At 48.1% G+C, this 23,128-nt stretch overlaps 1 protein-coding gene and 2 pseudogenes across 1 annotated transcript; 1 reads left to right on the plus strand and 2 right to left on the minus strand.

The window, feature by feature from the left end:
• LOC119328438 overlaps positions 1-2,433 on the plus strand; it is a 4,846-nt pseudogene extending 2,413 nt beyond the window's left edge.
• Positions 2,434-3,136: 703 nt separating this feature from the next.
• On the minus strand, positions 3,137-8,761 carry LOC119329773 (annotated as a pseudogene).
• A 1,976-nt stretch (positions 8,762-10,737) lies between these two features.
• On the minus strand, positions 10,738-20,183 carry LOC119329774 (putative BPI/LBP family protein At1g04970). The gene is made up of 6 exons (XM_037602870.1): positions 19,728-20,183; positions 18,672-18,811; positions 11,926-12,271; positions 11,601-11,849; positions 11,269-11,394; positions 10,738-11,063 (listed from the first exon to the last, which is right to left on the minus strand). Exons 1-6 carry the CDS (start codon positions 20,139-20,141, stop codon positions 10,866-10,868), a joined length of 1,473 nt encoding a protein of 490 aa, XP_037458767.1. The 5' UTR covers positions 20,142-20,183; the 3' UTR covers positions 10,738-10,865.
• Positions 20,184-23,128: the final 2,945 nt, after the last annotated feature.

Genomic DNA, 23,128 nt, shown 5'->3' on the forward strand with positions numbered 1-23,128 from the left:
TTGGCAGTGCCAACATATTTGATGCCAGGCAGCAGCACTCTCCCGCCTTTCTCTTGTATCCCTCTCTCCCTCTTTGTGTGCAAAACAGCAAAAGGGAGCACCACACTTACGTGGCACAGTGGTCACCCCCATATGCATGAGAATTGGCGACTGAGCAATTATGATCTGTGATGAACCACTTAAACAACATCAGTGGCAGATCTGAACAATGCTTTAGTTTGCTTACATGGTTGCCTGTTTGAGGGGCAGTTTTTGTGTGTATTGCTAGCCTGTATGACACTGCGTCCTTGTTTTTATCACTTCAGTCCAGTTTGTCTTCAATAAGTACCACTCCCAGTGTTCAGTTTTGAGAACCCTTAGAACTCAAGCAGACAAGCACACACAATTATCATTTGTGAACAATAATTATCCATTCAACAAACAGATCATTCTGCGGTTCTACTCTGGAAGATACACACATGAAATATTTTGTTTGAATATTGCTAGGCGTGGCAAACTGTGGCTGGAAACCAGACATGCCCCAAGCCTTGTACCATTTCCCAAAAAATATGTCGACAACCCTCCTGAACCTTACCAACAAGGCCGGGTGCTACCTATGTTTTCCACTTTCGAAGTTACAATCAGTTTTCATCATTGCTAAGATTGTTACTAAGGGGAGAGAAAATGGCAACCTTATGCAAAGTAAAAAAAGAAAAGAAAATTCAATAGTTGGTTTCTTCATCTTGTTACTTTGCATGTTTGATTGATTTGTGGTGGGCTACAATGGACTTCAATATTGTTGCCTATATGTTTGATTATCTTTCAAACAGGATGTGATTGCTCAGTAAAATGGCTTCTGTAACCATCGTGTACTTTGCATTCTCACACTGTAAAAGGTGCAAAAGTTTACTTGGTACCTTTTCTTCATGCTCCATCGTTTTGTTGAATTAAGGTGCATGTCTCACAGCATGCAAAAATAATAGCAGACGTGCAACAGTACTGCTGTGTAGATTTCACATTCACTGATTAACAGTCACTTATTTTTGGTCTATTAATCAGGATATGGGGCGAAGCCAGTCTTTTGGTAACCGGCAGAATGGAAATGAAGCATCACCTCATCCTATAGACAAGGTCATTTGGCTAGTCTTTATTTACTTTTTCGTCTTTGTTGAAGAATCTTTTTTTAGGGATTGTTGAAGAAGTTTTAGTTTTCTTAATTTTATCATCTTCCTGTATACAGGATTTTAGCAGGAGGGATAGCTTTTCTGCTGTCCAGCCAGGAAATATATCTTCTCGACAAGGTGCAGAGAAGTTCAATGATCATGTCTCTGCCCAGGCACATTTTTCACCACCACCTCCACCGTCCGAGTTCTCATCTCCACAGTCCCAGTTTTCACCCCCACCACATTCATCTTATTCCTCTCCCTCATACCAAGGAACAGATTACCCTCCTCATGATGTCCACACCCCACACCCCAATTATTCATCTCCCTCGTACACAAGCACAGACTACCCTACAAATGAGTTCCATAAACCACCATCCAATTACTCACCACCCCCGTACACAAGAGCAGATCAACCTTCGGACGATGGCTACAATCCTCAGAGCAATGATAAGCCAGAGGTTTCAGCTTATCCTCAGACATACCACCAACCACCCTACACAATTGAACCCCAGCACACCTCTCAAAACTACTACGCTACAGAAACCCCACCTGCTCCATACAACTACCCTAATTTCCAGTCTTACCCGAGCTTCCAGGACAGCACACTACCTTCTGTCACAACCCATCAACCTTCATTCCATCCTGCTAGTGATGGTGGTGTGCCAACTGCTCCATCATACACTCCTCCGGCATCAAATCATCCTGCACCGACCCCTCCCGCTGCGCCACCAGCTAGCCAATACGCGTATGACAGCAATTACCAGCCGGCGGTCGAGAAGATCGCTGAGGCTCACAAGGCAGCAAGATTTGCCGTCGGCGCTCTTGCATTCGACGACGTGTCAATTGCCGTGGAGCACCTGAAGCGTGCGCTGGATCTCCTGACGAACCCTTCTGCAGAAACTCACTAGCTGCCTGGTCCTGGGAGAAGACATCTTGTGTAAATACACTATACTGTAATTACGACCAACATGGAGATGGAGGTGTTGCCTGGTTGCATAGATACAAGATCGCTGGGGTGGCTACACAAATCTAGGAGATGAAAGGAGGTCTTTAGCAAACTGTTTCTTGTGTCACATGGAGTCATTTGTTTTCAGAGTTTTGTGATAAGGCTATATTTGGCCATTGCTTGGAATGCATATCCTCGAGTGGTGATGGTTGTTGATACAGTTTGCTTCATTCAAGGCCTGCTATTTTCTGGTTTGATTACCAGCCATTTTTATACCTGAATAAAATGTTGAAGATTCCCACTCTGCAAGGTAATAAATCTAATGGATGATTCTTTGCATTAGTACGGACATGTTGTTAATTGACTTTTCTACACCCATGTAACACCTTTTTTTTTTAGGGAAATGCCATTATGGCGGTTTATATTTCATGTGCAAACATCGATACATCGTTTGTCAATACATCTACTAGAAAATCCGGAGGCTCCGATTTCCAGACAATGGTTCTAGAGACCTCCGAATTTCTAGGCAGATTCCCGAATTTCTAGCCAACAAATCTGCCGCCATATTGGCCTCCCTAGGACAATGAGAAAATTCTATTGAAATAAAATTACGAGCTAAAAACAAGCATTTTTCATAAATTGCTGCTGCCGGACCAAGTGAGTTTCCTCTGTTTTGCATGATCTCAATAACTTCCATGCAATCACCTTCTATGCAAATACCCATGTAACACCTTTGTAATGCAATCTTATCTCAAAATAGTGTTTTAATCCCTCAAATTGACTTTTCTACCCCCTATGTACCTTTGTAATGCAATGATATCTCAAAATAGTGTTTTAATCCCTCAAATGAAAAGATATGGAGGCCGCATTAAGGCAACTTTTGCGCACATCTACCACGGCCTCCATATCCATATGAAGCACGCTGCATATCCTATATGGTGGCTATTCTAGACTTGCTCATAACGTTGAATTTGGGCATCAAATGGCAAAACAACTTCTCTGCCAGGTGGCTCATCAAGCATCCATCGACATCTAATGCAGAAGGTGATATGATTTTTAAGGGTACCAAGTAAATCAAGGGTCTAAATTTTGCAACAACACAGAAAATAGCTCAATTTGATAGGAAGCAAGGAGGCAAACCCACAGCAAGATCTGAACCAGTACACATCATTCTATAATACAGTAACATGCATGTAAACCTCACTTCAGCTTCATCCTTCACATATACATCCAGCAAAATGGCTGGAACGAGAGACGACCGGCAATGTACAGTTGTGAACTGTGATTCAAAAGAATGTCAGAAACCCATCGAACTATCAACACTAACAAAACTGCCTGTGGATTCATCATACTTCCACCTGCAAAATAATTGGATACATAATTAGCTTACCTCTGTTGGGAATGGCTAATAATTTTTTACGTCTGAACGAGAATACGAGACAATACTGGAAACTGTGTTTACACCCATCATTAATAACCAGTTCATGTATAATATGACTCCTTAAGATTCCAATAGGGTTTCTTTCTGTGTGGCCAGCATAGAATATTTCACGCATAAGATGGACTCCAATCGCATCTCTGAGCAGGGCTGTAAAAAGGCCCAGGCTCAATAAGATACTAGAGTCAATGGATCGAGGATCAATCTGTCAGGGAGTTTGCGCCTAAGGCGTTGGTGGCGATGGCCACGAAAACAGTGATTGAGCGAACTAAGGTCCGTACAATGATCTTTCATAGTTCAACTACTACTGTATCCTATATTACTACTAGTCAAGTGTCAAGAGCATGATCCAGATGTACAATATTGCCATCCAGGATCACAAAAGAACCCAACCAATCTTGGCTAGCAGAATCAAAATCTTGCAGAATATACAAGATTCGACAAATGTGATGCACCCCTGCTCTGGATCGACAAATAAATCATGGTTCGGCAGCCCTCCAAGTTAGGTGGTTCATTTTCTTCCATGTTGAACTATGGGGAAATAAATGCATGATTGAGAATTGTTACATGCTATTTGTCACTCAACTTGTGCTAGTAATACTCTGTCCCTCACTGCAGCCTATTCGTACAACTCCTTCTATGACTATTGAATCATGAACGGCAATCTGGATAATAGGGACAAAGTTCTTAAACATTTCTAGCAAAACGGTTGCAAAATGACCAATAGTGGAAGTCGACTCAACGACCAGCACAGTAGTCAGGCAAAGTAGGAAATGATGTGTTCAGCACTACAACCTTCCAGTGTTCTTTTCAAGAAAAGATGTCACAAATATACAATTATCATTTGAAGATTACGAAACTTTCTTCTCCAATTAGCTGAGCAATTACAAAATGAGTAGGAATCAAGGTATGTATAAGGAGAAACAAACCAAAACCAGCCGTTTATAAAACTGGGCTGGCTTAATGATTCGTCCCACAGATGCCACTCAGCCACCACTACCTTGTTTTGTTTTGTGTCATTGACTTATTATTTGTGTGGGTAGTTCTAATTATTAAATCCAAGCAAAGCTACAGGAACATTACTTATTTCCAGTGCTACACAAGTTACAATAAATTTCTGATTTCAAGTTTTAACTAATCATAATAATACAAGATAGTATATCAGAAGATTGGAAACAAACCTGCCAAAGAAAATTGGATGTAGCTTACTATCTGAACTGACCACCTAATTTCTTCTATTAGTCTCTTCTCTAAACTTGTCAACATGCAACACATCACATGGGCCACAAATTGAAGAAACCATTACTGTTTTTTGATTATTTGAAGCATATACCTGTAAGAAGACACCACCACAAAGGAAAACGAACAAACTATTAGCATCTACGACAACATAGGTTGGTTGTGATTTTTGGCACATGTGGATTAAATATTTTCTATCTAACCCCAAATTCTGACTTGCAGTTTCATCAAAACACTTGGCTCACCTCATTCTCTTCAGGAGAAGACGGTTTGGTAGCCGATTCTGGAATGTCCGAAGCAAAGAAATACGTATTAACCATAGCCAGCTTAGATTGGGAGTCATGCTCTTCCCACAGTGACTGCAAAAGATAGCAGAAAAGACTGTCTTACAGAGAATACACACTCTACGATAACCAGCGTTTGACATACGAAGAGGGGAGTGCTAACCTTTCAACATCCTAGCATGCAAACAGGTTTAAATTTACGCTATAGTTGAGGGAATAATACAAAAATGGAAAGATACCTGCAGCTTGGATGGAGCAGACTTGCCATCTTTGGAACCAATCAAAATATGATCTTGGAGATTGTATGTTATACCATCAACAATACAGGAGTTATAATAAGTTATGTTGCCCACAACTTTCAGGGCATCGCCAACCCAATCCACATCACCAAGATCTGAGCTGTAACCTACAGCTTCACTCTTTGGACCTGCCATAACTTCATGCTTAGCACATAAGTCCATGTTTGATGTCACCAGATACACTCTTGATGTTTTTGATCTGCTGGTGTTCTACCGCTGCTGGTTCTTTGTTCGTCCTTGTTCAGAAGTTGGTCAGAGTTTCCTTCTATTCCACACATTTCAGATGAGTCAATGAAGGAATGGTCGGAATTTCCCCCGTCAGAAATTGCAGTAGCCTGCAGTGTGGAATCATTTACTGAATTCACAGCACATGGAAGTAACTCAATTGTCTCTCTTTGCTTATGAGACTGCTCCGACAGATTTCCAGCAGCACTATATGTTGATCCTCCACTACTTTCAATTTGACTGGAGGATTCCATGGTCTTTGTAACTAAGCTTCTTGAAGGTGGGCCATGTCCTTCCTTTTGTTTAGACAGAGTGTCAGTATGTTTAGTGTTTTCCTTTTGAAATTCAGAAGCAGAGCCCAATTGTGCTTTTGAACTAACAGTGTCTAAGGCCAACATGTCACTGTTACGTACAGACCTACCAGGTTCACTGGAGTTCTGCTTGATGAAACTTCCGTTTCCTGCCACTTTTTCACTCTCATCTTTTGTGCGTGGGTTTTCTGATGCTCTCTGCAAAGTTACACCTCTAGCCTTTGATGCAACAATTGTTCTTGTAACCTTGCCATATTTTGGAGGCAGAGGTTTGCCCTTACTATACGCTACACAGGTTGGACAATACCAATCTGCAATTGACAGGCCTTCGTTCCCATCCTGCTGAAGGCATTTTAAGTGTACACCCCTCTCGCAAGCATCACAAACAAGTAAACTCTCCACATCAGTGATAAATGTTTTACATATTTGACAGTCCACCCGAGCATGCATATACTCAGTTGATGGTACCGTCCAGCTAGGATGGTTGGCAGGTTGGTGCAGAACCAGTTGAACATTTTTTGCTATCGCGTTGTGCTTGGAGAAGCAGGGTTCCTGTTGAATAAATGCTGCTGCTCCCGGAGGAACATGATCTCCAATAACAATGTTCCTGTTGACAGGTTGAGCAGAAGGTGCCTTCTTTTCATGAGATTTCCCTGCACTAGAACTCTGAACTGTGCTTTGGCTGGACCTAGTAGCAGTAAGATGAGCTGATTTATTTGTCTGGCCAATAGTTGCTGCAACAAAGGTGACATAGACAAAATTACTTTTTGAGTAAGCAGATTCAAAGGAATGCATCTCACTCAAAATCAAACATACCAGAATTGCATGGTGTGAATATCTTCTAGAAAAAGTTTATATTATGAATAAAGGATGCAAGATAGGGTGGAAGTGTTTGTGAATTTATATTATGAATAATAGAACATTGGTAACATAGTAATAATGCTGTTGTGAAATCTAGTGCTGTGTAGTTTCTGCATATAACTTCACATTAGCTGATTCTGTAACCAGGGTATACAGAGTGCCTGCGGTACTAGTTAAGCTAAAATGTAGATTGATGCACACCAACAAAAAATGCATACTAGTGGAACTAACTATTCCTGGATGTAAAGGATGAGCTTCTTAAGGAACATATTTATCTTTCTGCATGGAATGTAAGATATTGCTATTTATTTGAGTGAAGTTAGGAGCTAGACCAGGTTCAAGCGTTAAACATAAGCACCAGCCGTCTTGAGAATAGGAAGAACATTTAATTAAAAAGTTACGAAAATGAATAAAGTGGATAGTGTAAGGCAAACATGGATGCAACGACACATTACCTCCTCTTTGTCTGAAATTAGGACAATTAACAGCCTTTTCCACTTCAATATTTGCAGAACCAACCAGTGGTAGAGAAACAATTGAAGGAAGGTTACCTGATTTGGAAGAAGATACTCCCGCTGGTGTTTCATTTGGTCGGGACTGCTTCAAGATAGAAGAAGACATGGTTACTGGGGTTGGGGTTGAGGCAGGGAATGACCCAGCAGCTGACAGGTTCCATCCAGCGGCGGACTTGGAAGCTCCATCCTGGAATATAGCGGTTGCACTTGAGGGTGTTGTCTGAGGAACATTCGTGGTTGGACGTACTAGAGATTCCTTGACTTGTTCCATCTATTTCACAAAAGGAAAGACAAAAGAGAAATCATTGAAGATGCTTAAAATTTCAGTTAGCATATATGCACCAACATATCGAACTACATTACAGCATATTAATATGCTGATTAGTGAAACAGAAGAAATTTGACCCCCAAAGCTAAAAGCTATCATGACCACTAAGAAAATTGAACTGGCCATATTGTGTAAACTCAAATACTTCCTTATAAAATAAGAAAACTATTCACATTTTTGTCATTTGATGGTTGATGCAACACACATATACCTAAAATCATTTACATCTGTCATTGTATATGGTGATACGCTGTATCCTCAAGTATCGCCTGCACTCGTCGCCACTGCCATCGCCTGCACTGACCGGTCACTGCCATCCCCATCTTCCTCCACGCGATACTGCCACCACGATCCCCTCCGCCTCCTCCCTCCATGCTGGCAGACGCCTTCTTCCTTCACCCAGGCAGCAGGTACCTCCGCGCCTCTCGTCCCTTCTCTGTTTTCTGCACTTTTCGTTCTTCTTTTTCTTTGTTTGCTTGGCTAATGGCTACTAGGTCGTACTACTAATCAACGATAGTAGGAGTATGTGATTAATCTTATACTACGTGTGGCTTGCTGCTGTTTTTTTACAGGGTGCCTGGCTCTCCACTGAACAGAGAGAAGCAGAGAGCAATGCCTCTGAGTGGATCCACCGAACAGGCTTAGTTAGGACCCAACAAATGGGCTGAATCAAGGGAGGGTGTCAAACCTTGCGCTTGGTGAGAAGGATCCTCTCGGCGATCGAGGCCCTGCGGGGGCGGTAGTCCATGGCGGCGGGATCCCTGGCGCGGCCGAGCCCGAGGTCCTCCACGAGCGTGCGCACGGCCTCCCTCGGGTACAGCTCCTTGGGCCGTACCTCCACGGCCGCCACCGACGCTGCGAGCCGCCCCCGCGCCTCCGCCACGAGCGCCCGCTCCGCCGCCGTGGGCGCCCTGCCGCCCCGCACCTCCCCGGCCACCGCCAGCACCATCACGATCTCCGCCACCCGCCCCAGCTCCCCGCCCCCCCGCGGCCGCTTCCGCCCGCAGCCCATGGCGCGACGGAGGGGGACGCTTCTCGAAGGTTCTGGAAGGCGACGGGGAGTTTGAAAGGCTCGCTTGGCGCCAGGTTAGAGTGGGGGACAGGGCCACAGGGGAGTGGCGATGAGGATTCCGGAGGGTTTGAGCGGCGCGACCGCGCGATGGGGACAGAGATCAGAGAAGGTTCTGCATCTAGACCTACGGATGGGCTACTAAATAGATCGGACAGCCAGCAATGTTCGGGCCACGAAATCTGACGGCCGGAAACGGTAGGGGCGTGGCAGCCAGCGGATGATGGGAGGTTATAAATGCCGTTGGTGATGGTGGTATGCATGTCATCAAGACACTTCAAACTATTTGATCTACATCTAACACATGTGAGATAAGTTATGTATTTTACATAAAGATCCTTACTACTTCGCTCATTGGTTGCAGAAAACTCTTTAGTCTCTACAGACAAGTTCATCACCCTGTCCAAACGGTTAGGGACGAACTAATTATTAATAGAGCCTGCGAAGTTGATCATGCTGGAAAGACGGTTCTGGAGTTCCTACATTTTTTACCAGATCAAGTTTTGTCCATTTTGGCTTTTCAAATGCTCGATAGATTATTGCCATTACTGCCTGGTAGTTATGGTGGGAAAGGATAAAATAGTACATGAGGAGATAGTTCAGAGTGCATACCAGGTTTCTATGGGATCTGTACGCTTACAACTAATTTTGTTATCGCCTCCTCTCTGAAGGCTATCTTGAAAAAAGAGGGCTGGATAAGGCCTTCGGGTTTTTTGTCAAACTTAATGTTAATATATCTTTTGATCAAGATCTGCTTAGGGGCACTGTTGGGGCGGTTCTGAGGGATGAAAGGCAATTCATTGCAGGAGGGAATGGAAAGATAGATTGGTGTGTGGATGCCGTGACGGCTGAAGCTCTGGCTCTCGGATTCGGTCTTTCCCTTACGCAAAGGGCATGATTCAATCGTCTCATTATACACTGACAATTTGGAGGTCTTTGATGGCATGAAGAAGTGAGCACAATCTGCGGGAGCGGCGGAAGCTCGAAAGTTACTCTCTTCTCAAGCCCAAGCCCAGCCAAGCGACAACCCGAAGCCCCATAGCGCGGCCCAAACGTGTGAATTTCAATATGCATTTAACAACTAAGACTGGAAGCCCGCCCCCAAAGCCTGAAAGTAGAAGCCCGAACCTAGCCTCGGGCTGCAGCCCATGCCTAGGTATGTATAGTCGGCGCCGTATTTCCACAACGACCATCTGATCCTTATGTCCTCTTGAAGCCTCACATGCTTTGGAACTGTAATATTCGACCTTCTCTGCGCGGTCGATGCCAACGCCTTTCGTGTTGCTTCTCATTTCTATGTCCCTAGTGATCCATTGATTCTATACCCCTTTTCCTGACCTCCCTCTCATCTCAAAATTTGACTCAAAATACAAAAAGGGCTAATAAACCAAGACCGCGGAAGTAGAACATCAAGAAAATTCTATGGGTTTTAATCCTACTCCCTCCTTTCCGAATTACTCGTCACCAAGTATGGATGTATTCTAGATACATCCATACTTGCAACAAGTAATTCGGAATGAAAGGAGTACAAACGAAGCAAGCTCTATAGAAAAAACTATCCTAAGAAATGAATCCTCCAAAAAATTCTTTTAATTCAAAGAGTCCCTAACACATTGCATGATTCACACGACCAAGACAAGCTAATACCGTACAAGTTGGTGGATTAATTCAAGCCCTGCTTTTCTGAATCCATTGATATGGTTCGAAGGTACCACTTTCCAAATCAATCTATTCAATACGTTTGATCTGCAGAACTTCCCACAATGTACAGTAGCACCATGCTTACAGATTCTTCAAACTTGTACTCCCTCCGTAAACTAATATAAGAGCGTTTAGATCACTAGAAAGTACACAAATTCAATAAGGAATATATGACATTTCTAAATCCTAATGTGGCTAGCTGTGCACATACCAGACATGGACACTACTTCATTTCCAACAGATCAATATGCAAGAATGAATTGTACTCCCTCCGTCGCAAAATAAGTGTCGCTTATTTAGTACAACTTTGTACTGAATCAGCGACATTTATTTTGGGACGGAGAGAGTATTAGATAAGTGGAAACAAATTTGTACAAATGAATGTGAATAATTTCAACAAAGAGACTATGAACAATAATGTACACATATGTGCAAGTGTCGTCTATTCCCCCAGGGCCTAGTTTGTGGCTCGGATGGAAGTTACAGGCTCTGTACAACCCGGTATCACAAAACTGGCAAAGCCGCCAAGCGGCTTGCATTTGCGAAGGTAATATCTGAACAGAGCATCAACTGTTCGGCAGAAGTAACTACATGTACGTCTTTCAAAGTGAAGCCATGAACCACAGGTAAGATATATCCATTCCCCAGGTGCGAGTTCAGATACGGCATGCATACCGTGTTCAAGAAAACCCGTATCACTCCCTGAAAATGAAACAACCGTGATGATTTAATAAACAAATCATAGATGTAGAAAAAGCCTGCACTTGCAATGGTGTTCTGCACATGCCTATCCGTTGCTATATAGGAAATAAAATGTGAGCAGTAGGCAGCCAGAAGTCAACTAACAGAATAATTGGAATCACCTTAATAATGATAAAAAATAAATAAAATAAAGACAGTGGAATACCTGAATCAAAGACATATGGAAGTTTCCGATTTTACTCCACTTCAAGGATAGAGAGAAATTATCTAAGCCAACGGTACCATATACTTTATTCCCTGATGCCTCCACAACACCTGACGCGCTAACAATCTGCAAGGAAACAAATCAATCCAGCTGTTAGAACCCTACTTGGAAATATTAATATATGGTTTGAAATTTCGAAAAAGCGATGCTGAAGTTAAGAGAAGTTAGTGCAACCAGTGATGGTAAACACATCTGAAATTTCTTCGCTCCCATCTTGGAGCAATGGAGCAACAAAAGCACATCATAAAAGTTCAGAATTTGAGATTTCTTACTACAGAGATGCATGCAACTGGAACCGTCTCTGTGCCATGTAAAACATCAATTATCATGTCTGCATTAATGGTAGCACCAATCTTTTCAGATGTAATCCTCATCAGTGGGGATGAGGCCATTGAAATGTTCAGGACCATGTCATCATTTGGATAGTTCCAATATAAGCGAGGAATGATAAATTTCCAGCCTGCTGTATTCAGTAGAGATTGATCAGGAACTTTGTCTACAACCCAATGCATGGAACCAGCCTGAAAGGGGAAAAGGGATAATGTAAAACCCACAAGGTGGAACATTCTTGACGTATTAATAAAAATGTTTAATTACCTTGAAGTAAACCTCTAATGCCGAGTTGAATACATCTTCATCGAGTGAAAGCAAAAGCATATTTGATGCTCCACCACAAGATAATGAAAGCTGGGGATGCTTCTGCAAATTGCTAGTCTTAACAACTGCAGAAGCGAACAATCCATTGATATCAAACTCAATCGTGGAATTCCCGTATAGTGGATCATTGACAAAAGTCATGTTCAGAGCAGTGACATTGTCCAGACTAACACTCCTAGGAAGACCTTGAAGCAACGAATCCAGTTTTGATGTGCTGTCAATAATATTTTCCGGTATTACCTTTTCAACCGCAGCTCTAATATGGTCTTCAAAAGCATTTATAAACCTTAAAAAAGAAGGCCAGGGAGGAAACATAATTAAACTAGGAGAACTTTGCCTTTGACGTGCTTGATTATATTTATAAAAAAAGAAAACATCAAATAAAATGATCAGATATGTTCGTATTTATAAAGGAGGCTGACCAAACCTGTGAATGACATTTTGTTATGACCGGCCGGACCTACGGCCGTAGGAGGCCCACCGGGCAAGCTTAGCCCGCAAGTTATCTTAGTTTTTATTTCACGTCGTGGTTATATATACAAGTTGTAAGACTATTTTGAGATTTAAGCAATAAGACTATTTCTATTGCCCGGCTCCCAGAGGAGCCGGAAACCCCAAACCCTAGCCGCCTCCTGTCTTCGCCGCCGCCGCACCGCGCAAGGACGGCGCCACGCCACCGGCCGCCGCGCTCCAGCCCTCGCCCGCCTCCCTCGTTCCCCTACAACCTACGTCCGAGACCGGGAAGAACCCTAGCTCCTATCACCTTGGTATCAGCTAGCTTGGTTTCGACCATGTCATCACCACCACCACCGCTGCCGCGCCATCGCCGAGGCCCCGCTGGGCCTTCCCTCGGCGCCGATGGATTCCACCGCCGGCGCGTCGACCGGCCAGTCGCCCCCCCCCCCTCCGCCATGGATCCGCCGCAATCACCATCTACCATGCCAACCCTCTACTCCCCGGAGGCCATGGCCGGTGTCCTCAACGACCTGGTCATCGCGGTCCAGGGAATCCGACTCTACCTGGCCAGCCCGTACGGGCCGCCACCGCCTCTGCCGCCGGCCGTTCCCTCCGGACCGCCGGCCCTGCCCTGGTACTCGGTCCCCGCGGCAATCGCCGAGGGCTACCCGGCGCTCCAGCAGCCGGCCGCGCCAGCTGTTTCCTGGCCACAGTGGCCTGCGCCGGCGCTCGCGGCACCACCCACGCCTCCCGCGCCCGCCCCAGCCCCGCAGTGGCCGTCCTGGCCCGCGCCATCCGCGCCTGCTGCGCCGGTCCAGATTCCACTGCCGCCGCCCAGCTCCGGCCTAGGCTAGTCCACACCGGGAGGTCTCCCGATCCAGCAGGTCCGGTTCCCACCGTCACCATCTCCTATTCTGGCTTGGATCACCGGGACGTCGCCACCGCCAGTTTATACGGAGGCCGGGGACCCGTCGGTGCCCACGCTGCAGCTCGGGGCCTCGTCTGGCTCCACGGGGGCCTACGCCGGCCTCCCCACCATTGACCGGGCACCGTCCTCAGCTCTCCGCCTCGCCGAGCCGGTGGGCCCTGGCGTGACGACTCAGACGCCGCCCCGGTTCGCCAAGATCGACTACACCACCTATGACGGCTCGGACCGCTTAACTGGCTCAACCAGTGTGACCAGTTTTTCCGTGGGCAGCGCACGCCCGCGTCGGAGCGCACTTGGCTGGCTTCCTACCACCTCCGCGGTGCAGCCCAGACGTGGTACTACGCCCTCGAGCAGGACGAGGGCGGCATGCCCCCATGGGAGCGCTTTCGCGAGCTATGCCTCCTTCATTTCGGGCCGCCAATGCGCGGGAGCCGCCTGGCCGAGTTGGGCCGCCTACCCTTCACCTCCACGGTGCAGGACTTCGCCGACCGCTTCCAGGCCCTGGCGTGTCACGCGCCGGGTGTGACGGCCCTACACCGGGCGGAATTCTTTGTCGGCGGCCTTCCCGACCACATCCGCGTGGACGTCGAGCTGAAGGGGCCCCAAGACCTCCAGACGGCCATGTACTATGCTCGGGCATTCGAGCGTCGCGCCCAGGCCTTGACGCCGACGCCCTCGTCTCGTGGGGGCCGGCACCCTCCCCGCCCACCCCCGCCAGCACCCACGCCTTCGATCGCATCACCGGCAGCCACCCCGGCCGCGACGCGCCCTTTCCGGCGCCTCTCTCACGCGGAGCAGCTCGAGCGCCGGCGCTTGGGGCTTTGCTTTAACCGTGATGCGCCCTATGCCCCGGGCCATGTCTGCCCGCGCCTCTTCTACTTGGAGACGACCGACGAGACCGAGGATGACACACCCGGTGATGGACTCAGCGACCCAGCCACCACAGAGCCAGCGCCTGCACCCGCGCCCGCTCCGGCGACGGCCCTCATCGTCTCGCACCACGCGCTGGCCGGCATCCGTGATGAACGGATGATGCTTTTACCGCTCACGATCCAGGGCGAGCGTCTGGTGGCCCTCTTGGACACAGGTTCCACGCATAACTTCTTGCCTGAGGCCACCATGCGGCGCCTAGCACTACAGCCGACAGGCAGGGAGCAGCTGCAGGTCACCGTCGCTAATGGCGACCGCCTCCGCTGCCATGGGCTCGCATGAGACGTGCCCATCATTATCGGCGACGAGCACTTCACCATCACATGCGCCGACATTGACTTGGGCTGCTTCGACTTCATCCTCGGCGTCGACTTCTTGCGGACTCTCGGTCCCATCCTTTGGGACTTCGACGCCCTGACGATGACCTTCTGGCGTCTCGGCCGCCGCGTCCGGTGGGAGGGCATTAGAGGCACCTCGGCGACGCCCCCACTCTAGCTGGCCGCGGCCACCACCGAGGCCAAGCATCCGCTGTTGGACCACCTCCTGCAGCAGCACCCTGATCTCTTTGAGGAGCCGCAGGTGATGGGGTCATGTACCTAGGGTAGGGTCACAAACCTGATCTAAGTACCCTGCCCAAGGACACCCTTAGAAGAGGTCACCTTCCAGTCGACCAACGAGGGACTCACTCGACTGACTTGAAGGACTCGACCACGAAGACTCACTCGACCACAAGAAGGTCAAGAGGCACTCTGCACTGCAACGGCCTGTAATTAAGTAGACTTTATGATAGTAAAGACACTTTATGTGGGGCGTTACCAGTAACGCCCCGGACTTAACTCACCTTAAACCCTCTCCTACGTGGGCTGGCTGGGGTCCTGGCGCACTCTATATAAGCCACCCCCCTCCACAGGTAGAGGGGTTCGGCACCTTGTAACTCATATACACATAATCCACTCGACCGCCTCTGGGCTCCGAGACGTAGGGCTTTTACTTCCTCCGAGAAGGGCCTGAACTCGTACATCTCTTGTGTTTACAACCTCTCCATAGCTAGGACCTTGCCTCTCCATACCTACCCCCACTCTACTGTCAGGCTTAGAACCACGACAGCAGGGCCTTCCACCAGCCCGGGTCTACGACCACCGTATTCACCTCCTGCCGGGCTCGGCACCGGTGGCAGTACGGCCCTACCGGTACCCTCAGCTGCAGAAGGACGAGTTGGAGCGGCAGTGTGCCCTCATGCTTGCCGCGAGCATTATCCAGATCTCCACGTCGCCATTCACGGCGCCGATCCTCCTCGTTCGCAAATCGGACGGCACGTGGCGTTTCTGCATCGACTACCGCGCTCTTAATGCTCTCACACTTAAGGACAAGTTTCCTATCCCGGTGGTCGATGAGCTCCTGGATGAACTGCATGGCGCGCTTCTTCACCAAGCTGGATCTTCGGTCAGGGTACCATCAGGTGCGCATGCACCCAGACAACATCGCCAAGACGGCGTTTCGGACTCATCACGGCCACTTCGAGTTCTTGGTGATGCCTTTTGGCCTCTCCAACGCCCCGGCGACCTTCCAGGCCCTGATGAACAATGTCCTCCGGCCCTACTTACGTCGCTTTGTGCTCGTTTTCTTTGATGACATTCTTATCTACAACGCCTCTTGGGCAGAGCACCTCCAGCATGTGGCCATCGTCTTCAACGAGCTTCGGGCGCGCCATCTTCATCTTAAGCGCTCGAAGTGCTCGTTCGGGACGCCTTCTGTCGCTTACCTCGGCCACGGCATCTCGACCAAGGGGGTGGCCATGGACGCCGATAAGGTGGCGGCCGTCGCTGCCTGGCCGATTCCGCAGTCTCCGCGGATTTCTGGGCCTCGCGGGGTACTACCGAAAATTCATCCGGGAGTTTGGCTTCATCGCGGCCCCTCTCACGCGCCTTCTCCGTCGCGACGCCTTTTCTTGGGATGAGGCCACCACGGCATTCGAGGCCCTCAAGGGGGCCCTCGCGACGGGTCCTGTCCTGTAGATGCCTGATTTTGACCTACCGTTCACCGTCGACTGCGACGCCTCCGGTGCGGGGTTCGGTGCGGTCCTTCATCAGGGCGATGGACCCCTCGCCTTCTTCAGCCGGCCCTTTGCCGCTCGCCATCTAAAGCTGGCGGCCTATGAGCGCGAGCTCATTGGCTTGGTACAGGCGGTGCGTCACTGGCGGCCCTATCTTTGGGGTCGCTCCTTCCGGATCCGTACGGACCACTACAGCCTCAAGTTCATGCTAGATCAGAGGCTCTCGACCGTGCCGCAGCACCAGTGGATCAGTAAACTCTTTGGGTTTGACTTCACTGTCGAGTATCGTCCGGGTCGCCTTAACACCGTCGCCGATGCCCTGTCTCGGTGTGACGCCGACACTGCCGACGGTGCGGCTGAGGGGGCGGCCTGCTGCATCATCACCGGGCCCTCCTTCGCCCTCTTCACCAACATCCGACGGGTGACAGCAGCAGCGGCCGACGCGCTCCTCCTTCAGCAGCAGCTGGCTGCGGGGGAGCTGGATGAGCCATGGCGCCTCGCTGATGGCCTGCTCCTCCATGGGCGCCGGGTTTTTGTTCCGTCGCACGACGATCTCCGTCATCAGGTGTTGCGCCTCGCCCACTTGGCAGGCCATGAGGGTGTGCAGAAGACACTCCATCGTCTCCGCGCCGACTTCTACATTCCAGGTGATCGTGCCCTGGTCCGTGACTGGGTACGGTCTTGTGTGACGTGCCAACGCAACAAGACGAAGACTCTTCAACCGGTTGGCTTGCTACCAGCCTTTGGAGGTGCCGTCCCAGGTCTGGGCGGACATTTCCATGGACTTCATCGAGGGCCTCCCCAAGGTGGGCGACAAGTCCGTCATTCTCACGGTGGTCGATCGCTTCTCCAAATATGGCCACTTCATCGCGCTCGGTCATCCTTACACGGCGGCGTCTGTCGCTCGGGCCTTTTTCGACGGTATTGTCCGTCTCCACGGGTTCCCATCTTCGATCGTCAGTGATCGGGACCCCGTGTTCACGGGACACGTGTGGCGTGACCTTTTCCGGCTGGCAGGCGTTAAGCTCCGCCTGAGCACAGCCTTCCACCCTCAGACGGACGACCAATCCGAGGTCGTTAACAAGGTGATTGCCATGTATTTGCGTTGTGTTACAGGTGATCGCCCTCGCGCATGGGTGGACTGGCTATCGTGGGCGGAGTACTGCTACAACACCTCTTATCACTCCGCCCTCCGTGCTATGCCTTTTGAGGTGGTTTATGGCCGGCCGCCCCCGCCGATTCTTCCTGTTGATCCAGCCCTGGCACGGACCAAGGCGGCCGGTGCTCTTCTGGGCAACCGTGACGAGATGCTGGCAAAAGTCCGGCAACGCCTCCTTCAGGCCCAGCAGTTGGCCACACACTACTACGACGACAACCATCGCGAGGCGGAGTTCGCGGTGGGGATTGGGTGTGGCTGCGTCTACTTCATCGTTGTACGCAGTCCCTGGACCCCCGCGCGAAGAGGAAGTTGGGTCCTCGCTATGTCGGTCCCTTTGCTATCCTGGAACGCATTGGGAAAGTGGCTTACCGTCTTCAGCTTCCGGTAGGTGCGCGGATCCATGATGTCTTCCATGTGGGTTTGCTCAAACCCTTCCGTGGAGAGCCACCCGCGGTTCCTCCCGCACTGCTGCCGGTCACCGACGGGCGTCTACTTCCTGAGTCGGAGAAGGCATTGAAGGCGCAGCTGCGTCGCGGCTCCTGGTACGTGTTGAATCAGTGGGCTGGACTTTCAGAGGAGGACGCTACTTGGGAGCAACGCGAGGAGTTCCGCCAACACTACCCCGACTTTCAGCTTGAGGATGAGCTGTTTGCGCAGGCGGGGAGAGATGTTATGACCGGCCGGACCTACGGCCGTAGGAGGCCCACCGGGCAAGCTTAGCCCGCAAGTTATCTTAGTTTTTATTTCATGTCATGGTTATATATACAAGTTGTAAGACTGTTTTGAGATTTAAGCAATAAGACACCCTAGCCGCCTCCTGTCTTCGCCGCCGCCGCACCGCGCAAGGACGGCGCCACCCCGCCGGCCGCCGCGCTCCAGCCCTCGCCCGCCTCCCTCGTTCCCCTACAACCTACGTCCGAGACCGGGAAGAACCCTAGCTCCTATCACATTTCATTTGTTTTCTAGTCACAAAAGATGTACAAAACTTGAACTAAATCATGGCTCACTTAAAATATCACGTATGTTTGTCTTAGTCTCACAAAATTATGCACTTTTTGCACCACGGGACATCATTTCATAAACTCTAAATCCTCAAGTACTACCACTTGTATTTTATTTTTTAGCATTTATTTTTAAAGTGATACACAAGGAGAACATACCCTTGATAAAACCAAGATGCTCCACCATCCAGAGATATCACCAGGTCCTTCACAGAACAACCACATTGCGTGGCGTTCAGAGCCAAACTTCCATTATAATTCTTGATTTCCATGGTTATCCCAACTTCCATTCCTTGAACCTTACACACGTGGAAAATTCATGAGTTGCTTCTTCTCATTAGCTGAACAGATAAACAACAACTAAAGATAGAATAGAAAGTAACCTTAGAATCTTAGTTGACTAGGAAGCTCCTAGTTTACATGATGCAATAATAGGATATCATCATAATTCATAAGTCATATAGAGAGCATATCTTGAATATAATATGAAGCATTACCTATCATTTGACTAGTTATTTCAGATTTTAAGACCATGATGTTGATGATAGTTATTAGACTTATTCCTCAAGCATAACTTTAACTGTCGAGAAAAATCAGTAAAGGGACAATGATGTGTAGTGTTTCGCCACACTCAATGATTTGATTTTCAGATGTTTATGATCAAGTTTTTATTGTTTCCAAAAGATAACATAGACTTCACAATATTCTTCAAGCAATTAAAGAAAAACGAATGGTATGTAACAACCAGAAACAAAACAGAGCCAGTAGGATAGTACTGGTCTCCAGCTTGTAATTGCTGTATCAATGAGTATCCTCACCCTTAAAGTACAATTCTTACACTATACCCCTGCTGTCCATTCTTTGAGCCATCAAATTGAAGAGATTGTCAGGAACTAACTCACACTTCAATACACTAGACAGTTAGGTAAACTCAAACTCATAAGGCATACAAAAGTACTACTAAAAGTCGCGGTTCTTAAGCACGGAACTCGCACAATTCACATAACCACCGTTAGAAGTTAGAAATATCCAAGCCCGGGCGCTTATGTTCTGGTGTCAAACTAGTGCTAGCATACAAATTCAATGATGCCGTCAAAATAAATCAACCAGAGTTCACACCGAATTTCACGACAATGGCAAACCAAATCTAGCACATTCGACACCAAATCCCGCCCCCTTCTGGCCCGCAATAGCCAAAGGAAATTAGTCGATTACCAGGATCGAAGCGGTGCCTCTGTCGGAGATCTCCACGGGGAAGTACCAGGAGTAGTAGGAGTAGCTCCAGGCCATGCTGATGTTGGCGGTAATGCCGGAGGCGACGACGACGAGGGCCGAGTCGCCGAGGCGGACGACGGAGTTATCCCCCACGTCGAGGTGGAAGAGCGTGATGTTGGAGACGGCGGCGCGGATGCCGCCGAGGAAGGGCACGCGGAAGGCCTTCTCCGCCCCGGGGAGGCGGAGCGGGGTGAGCGACCGCACCGCCTCGCCGATCAGCACGTCCTTGGCGAAGGCCAGGCCTGTGTCGCCGATCACCGCGGAGAGGTGCGCCTCGTCGCCGGTGGCCGCGGCGGAGGCGAAGAGGGGCAGGAGGAGGAGGAGGAGTAAAGGGAGGAGGTGGTGATGGGCCATGGCGGGTGGGCGAGGGGGAGGAGGCGGGCGGCGGAAGGAAGAAGAGGAAGGAAGGAAGGCAGGTAGCAGCGGCAGTCTGGTGTACTCTGAGTCATCATCGATTCGCGGAGTTCCAAATCAAATCAATAAGGACTAGGAAAAAAAAACATGCTTCCTGCAGTTATTAAAACAGAATAAAGAACACATTTATCTGCATCACACGGTAAATATAAGTTTCTAAAATTACGTGCGTGCCATAGCTGTAAAGAAAACAAAAATAACGAGGTTCTTTTGGCAAAAAACGCTATCCTTAAGCGGGCGGATGCACACATAACATCCGCCGCCTGCATAGCCGTTAGATTGATTTTGATCGAGCGCTCGCGCTGACCACATGTCCCGTGCTGCCGTGCAGCTAGTTGTTTTTATAACAAGCGTCTTGTTTCAGAAGCTTCCTGCAATAGAGATCTTGTTTTCAGAAAAAAAAAGGGTTTGGTGGCGAAGTTTTTCTTTCCACAATAAGGTCTAGTTTCAGAAAGTTTTTGCAACAGAGGTCTTGTTTCAAAAAAAAAATTGTATTGTTTCAAAATATTTTCTCTTCTGCAACAGGGGTGTTGTTTCAGAAACATAGCCCCAGTTGCAGAAAGCGCCGCGCGTTAGAGTGTACAAGTTTCAGAAACATAGCTCCGATTGCAGAAATCGCCAGAGGACTGCCTGGTGTGAGAGTTCGTTGTCGGCGTGCTGGAGTAGAGGCAGCTGCTCGGGGTTCTAGGTCGGAGGAGGCGCGACAACTCCAGCGGCCGGCGATGCTCCATGGTTAAGGCGCTCAAGCCATGGCGAGGTAGTGGTGCTATCTCGGTGGACCTTTGCAACAAGGTCTTTGTTGCAAAGCCATGAGCGCAACAAGCTAGTTGTTCAAGGGTCCCAATTGGCTGGGACGGTAGATCGGACGGTTGTTTTGGGCGGCATTCGACTGTTGTCGAGGTGGCTGATTTTATCGGTTTATCACTTGACGGACGCGTAGCATTGCCAATTAATGATTTATTTTCCTTTAAACTGTAGGAAAGTAATAACGTCTTACACTATGGGACGGAGGGGGTATCACTCTTAGGAAGAAAAAAAGAATTTATGAGTAAAAGCATAAAATATCAAACAAGTCCCCATAAAGGAAAAATCGAAGGAACAAAAACTATGATGAAATCCTTTTAAAAGGAAGACACCATAAAACCGTATGAGGAAGGTATATATATAGAGCCTAAAACATATAGACACAATTCACATTTGCAATCACATATTTGGAATAGGTCTTCCTAATTTCCCCTATTTTGCAAAGGTTATATAAAGGAATTTTAGAATTTAAACCTTTGCAGCTTGTAATTAGCAAGTCAATCCTAGTTGTAATTATACACAAATGATTCTTTCTTCCCGATAAAGAAAGAAATACTCATAGGCGTTTAGAGTTTCCTGCCTCCTACTGGCGCTGTCGTCGATCTACCTCATCTCTTGTAGCCTTAGGGTCATCGAAATGCGGTGGATCTCGGTCCTTGCCGGCTGAAGGGCTCATGCTTGGATTTTAGGTGTTTTTTTGTCTGCTTAGGGTTTGTGTCCTGTTTAGGAAGGCGAGGCGACGACGACTCACTGGAGATGGAATAGGGGTTTTCTCCGCTTAGCCCCGTTCCGGTGGTGCGTCCGTGTCATCGGAGGGCGTGTGGAGGTGTGTCTTTGGTGGATTTCACAAGATTTCGGTTGGTGTTTGTCTTCGTTGGATTTGCGTGGATCCGGTCTTATTCATCTATGTTCATGTGTCTATAGTTGGATCCTTCCGATCTACGATTCTCTATCAGCGACGATTTTTGTTCTGGTGCGCTGGTCCTTTAAGGTCTTAGCACGAAGACTCCGACTGTCTAGTATAAGGAGGTTTGTCCGGTTCCGGTGAGGGAGTGGTGACGACGGCGACACGAATTCGGCTCGCTCCAGTACTTATAGTTGTCCTAGATGGTCTATGAATATGAATGTAATTATTGTTCGTGTTCTTTTATACTGCCACGATGTTTGTGAATAGATTTGAGTTTTTCAAAAAAGAAAAAAAGAATCATAGTTGCAATTGTAGAGATGAGAGTGCAAACAGTCTCCGGATGTGTTGTTGGCATTCTTCGCCCAAAAAAAATGAGTCTAACCACGATACAGATCTTTGGGACATGGGTCCAGCGCACTCGCTAAGCCATATTAATTTTGAAACATGTCTAAAACAAACAATTCTATAACTTATTGTGACAAACATCATCAAGTATTCTACTTATGTATGAAGTTTCACGAAGAAATGACTTCCGTGCTCTTTTGGGGAAAAGGACAAAATTGCAACTTCAAAAACCTTAAACAGTACTCTCTTTGTAAAGAAATATAACAGTGTAATCTAAACGTTCTTATATTTCTTTACGAAGAGAGTAATTTTTATATAGAACCGAATTCGTTTTCTTTCGCACAGAAGACCACTTCTTCGTGAAACTTTACATGTTAGTATAACACTGGACCATGTTCACATTGAAAAATGTTTCAAAATTATTTGACTTTTTTGCTATTTTAAAATTATCTTTTAACATGGGTGCGCCTAGACAGAGATTCCGTGGGGTATTTTCGAGTCTAACTAGTATTTCTTTAGAGCATCTCCAGCCGTTGGAGCCCCCAAGAACAGTCGCCGGACCGAAAATAGCACGTCTTGGGGAGCAAAACGCTTCCGCCGGCGTTTCCATGAATCTGTGTTCCCAGTCGTTGGCGTCCTCAAAAGAATCGCTGGACACAAAGCGCTTGGGTGGGCCAGAAAAAAGAATGCGTGGAGGAGTAGGATTGGCCGTTGCCTCCACCGGCGCCCCAGGAGCCCTCCAGCGCGTTGGGTCTGGGCTAGGTTTGCCGGCGCTAGTATGAGGTGTTGGGGACGTTTGGGGGCATGGCTAGGTTGTTTTTGCCCCTTTTACGATGCCGGCGCACAGAAAGTGGCCCTAGGGTGGCACTTT

The sequence above is a fragment of the Triticum dicoccoides genome, chromosome 7A, assembly GCF_002162155.2.
Source record: "Triticum dicoccoides isolate Atlit2015 ecotype Zavitan chromosome 7A, WEW_v2.0, whole genome shotgun sequence".
NCBI classification, from domain to species: Eukaryota; Viridiplantae; Streptophyta; class Magnoliopsida; order Poales; family Poaceae; genus Triticum; species Triticum dicoccoides.

Bases quoted from the DNA above. Each gene is read 5' to 3' on its own strand.
- LOC119329774 (XM_037602870.1), bottom strand. From the start codon at position 20,141: ATGGCCCATCACCACCTCCTCCCTTTACTCCTCCTCCTCCTCCTGCCC. The intron at 18,812-19,727 runs GTAATCGACTAA...CACGTGTGTAAG, and splicing joins GAGGCACCGCTTCGATCCTG to GTTCAAGGAATGGAAGTTGG. The intron at 11,064-11,268 runs GTATTCCACTGT...TTTCATTTTCAG, and splicing joins TCCATATGTCTTTGATTCAG to GGAGTGATACGGGTTTTCTT.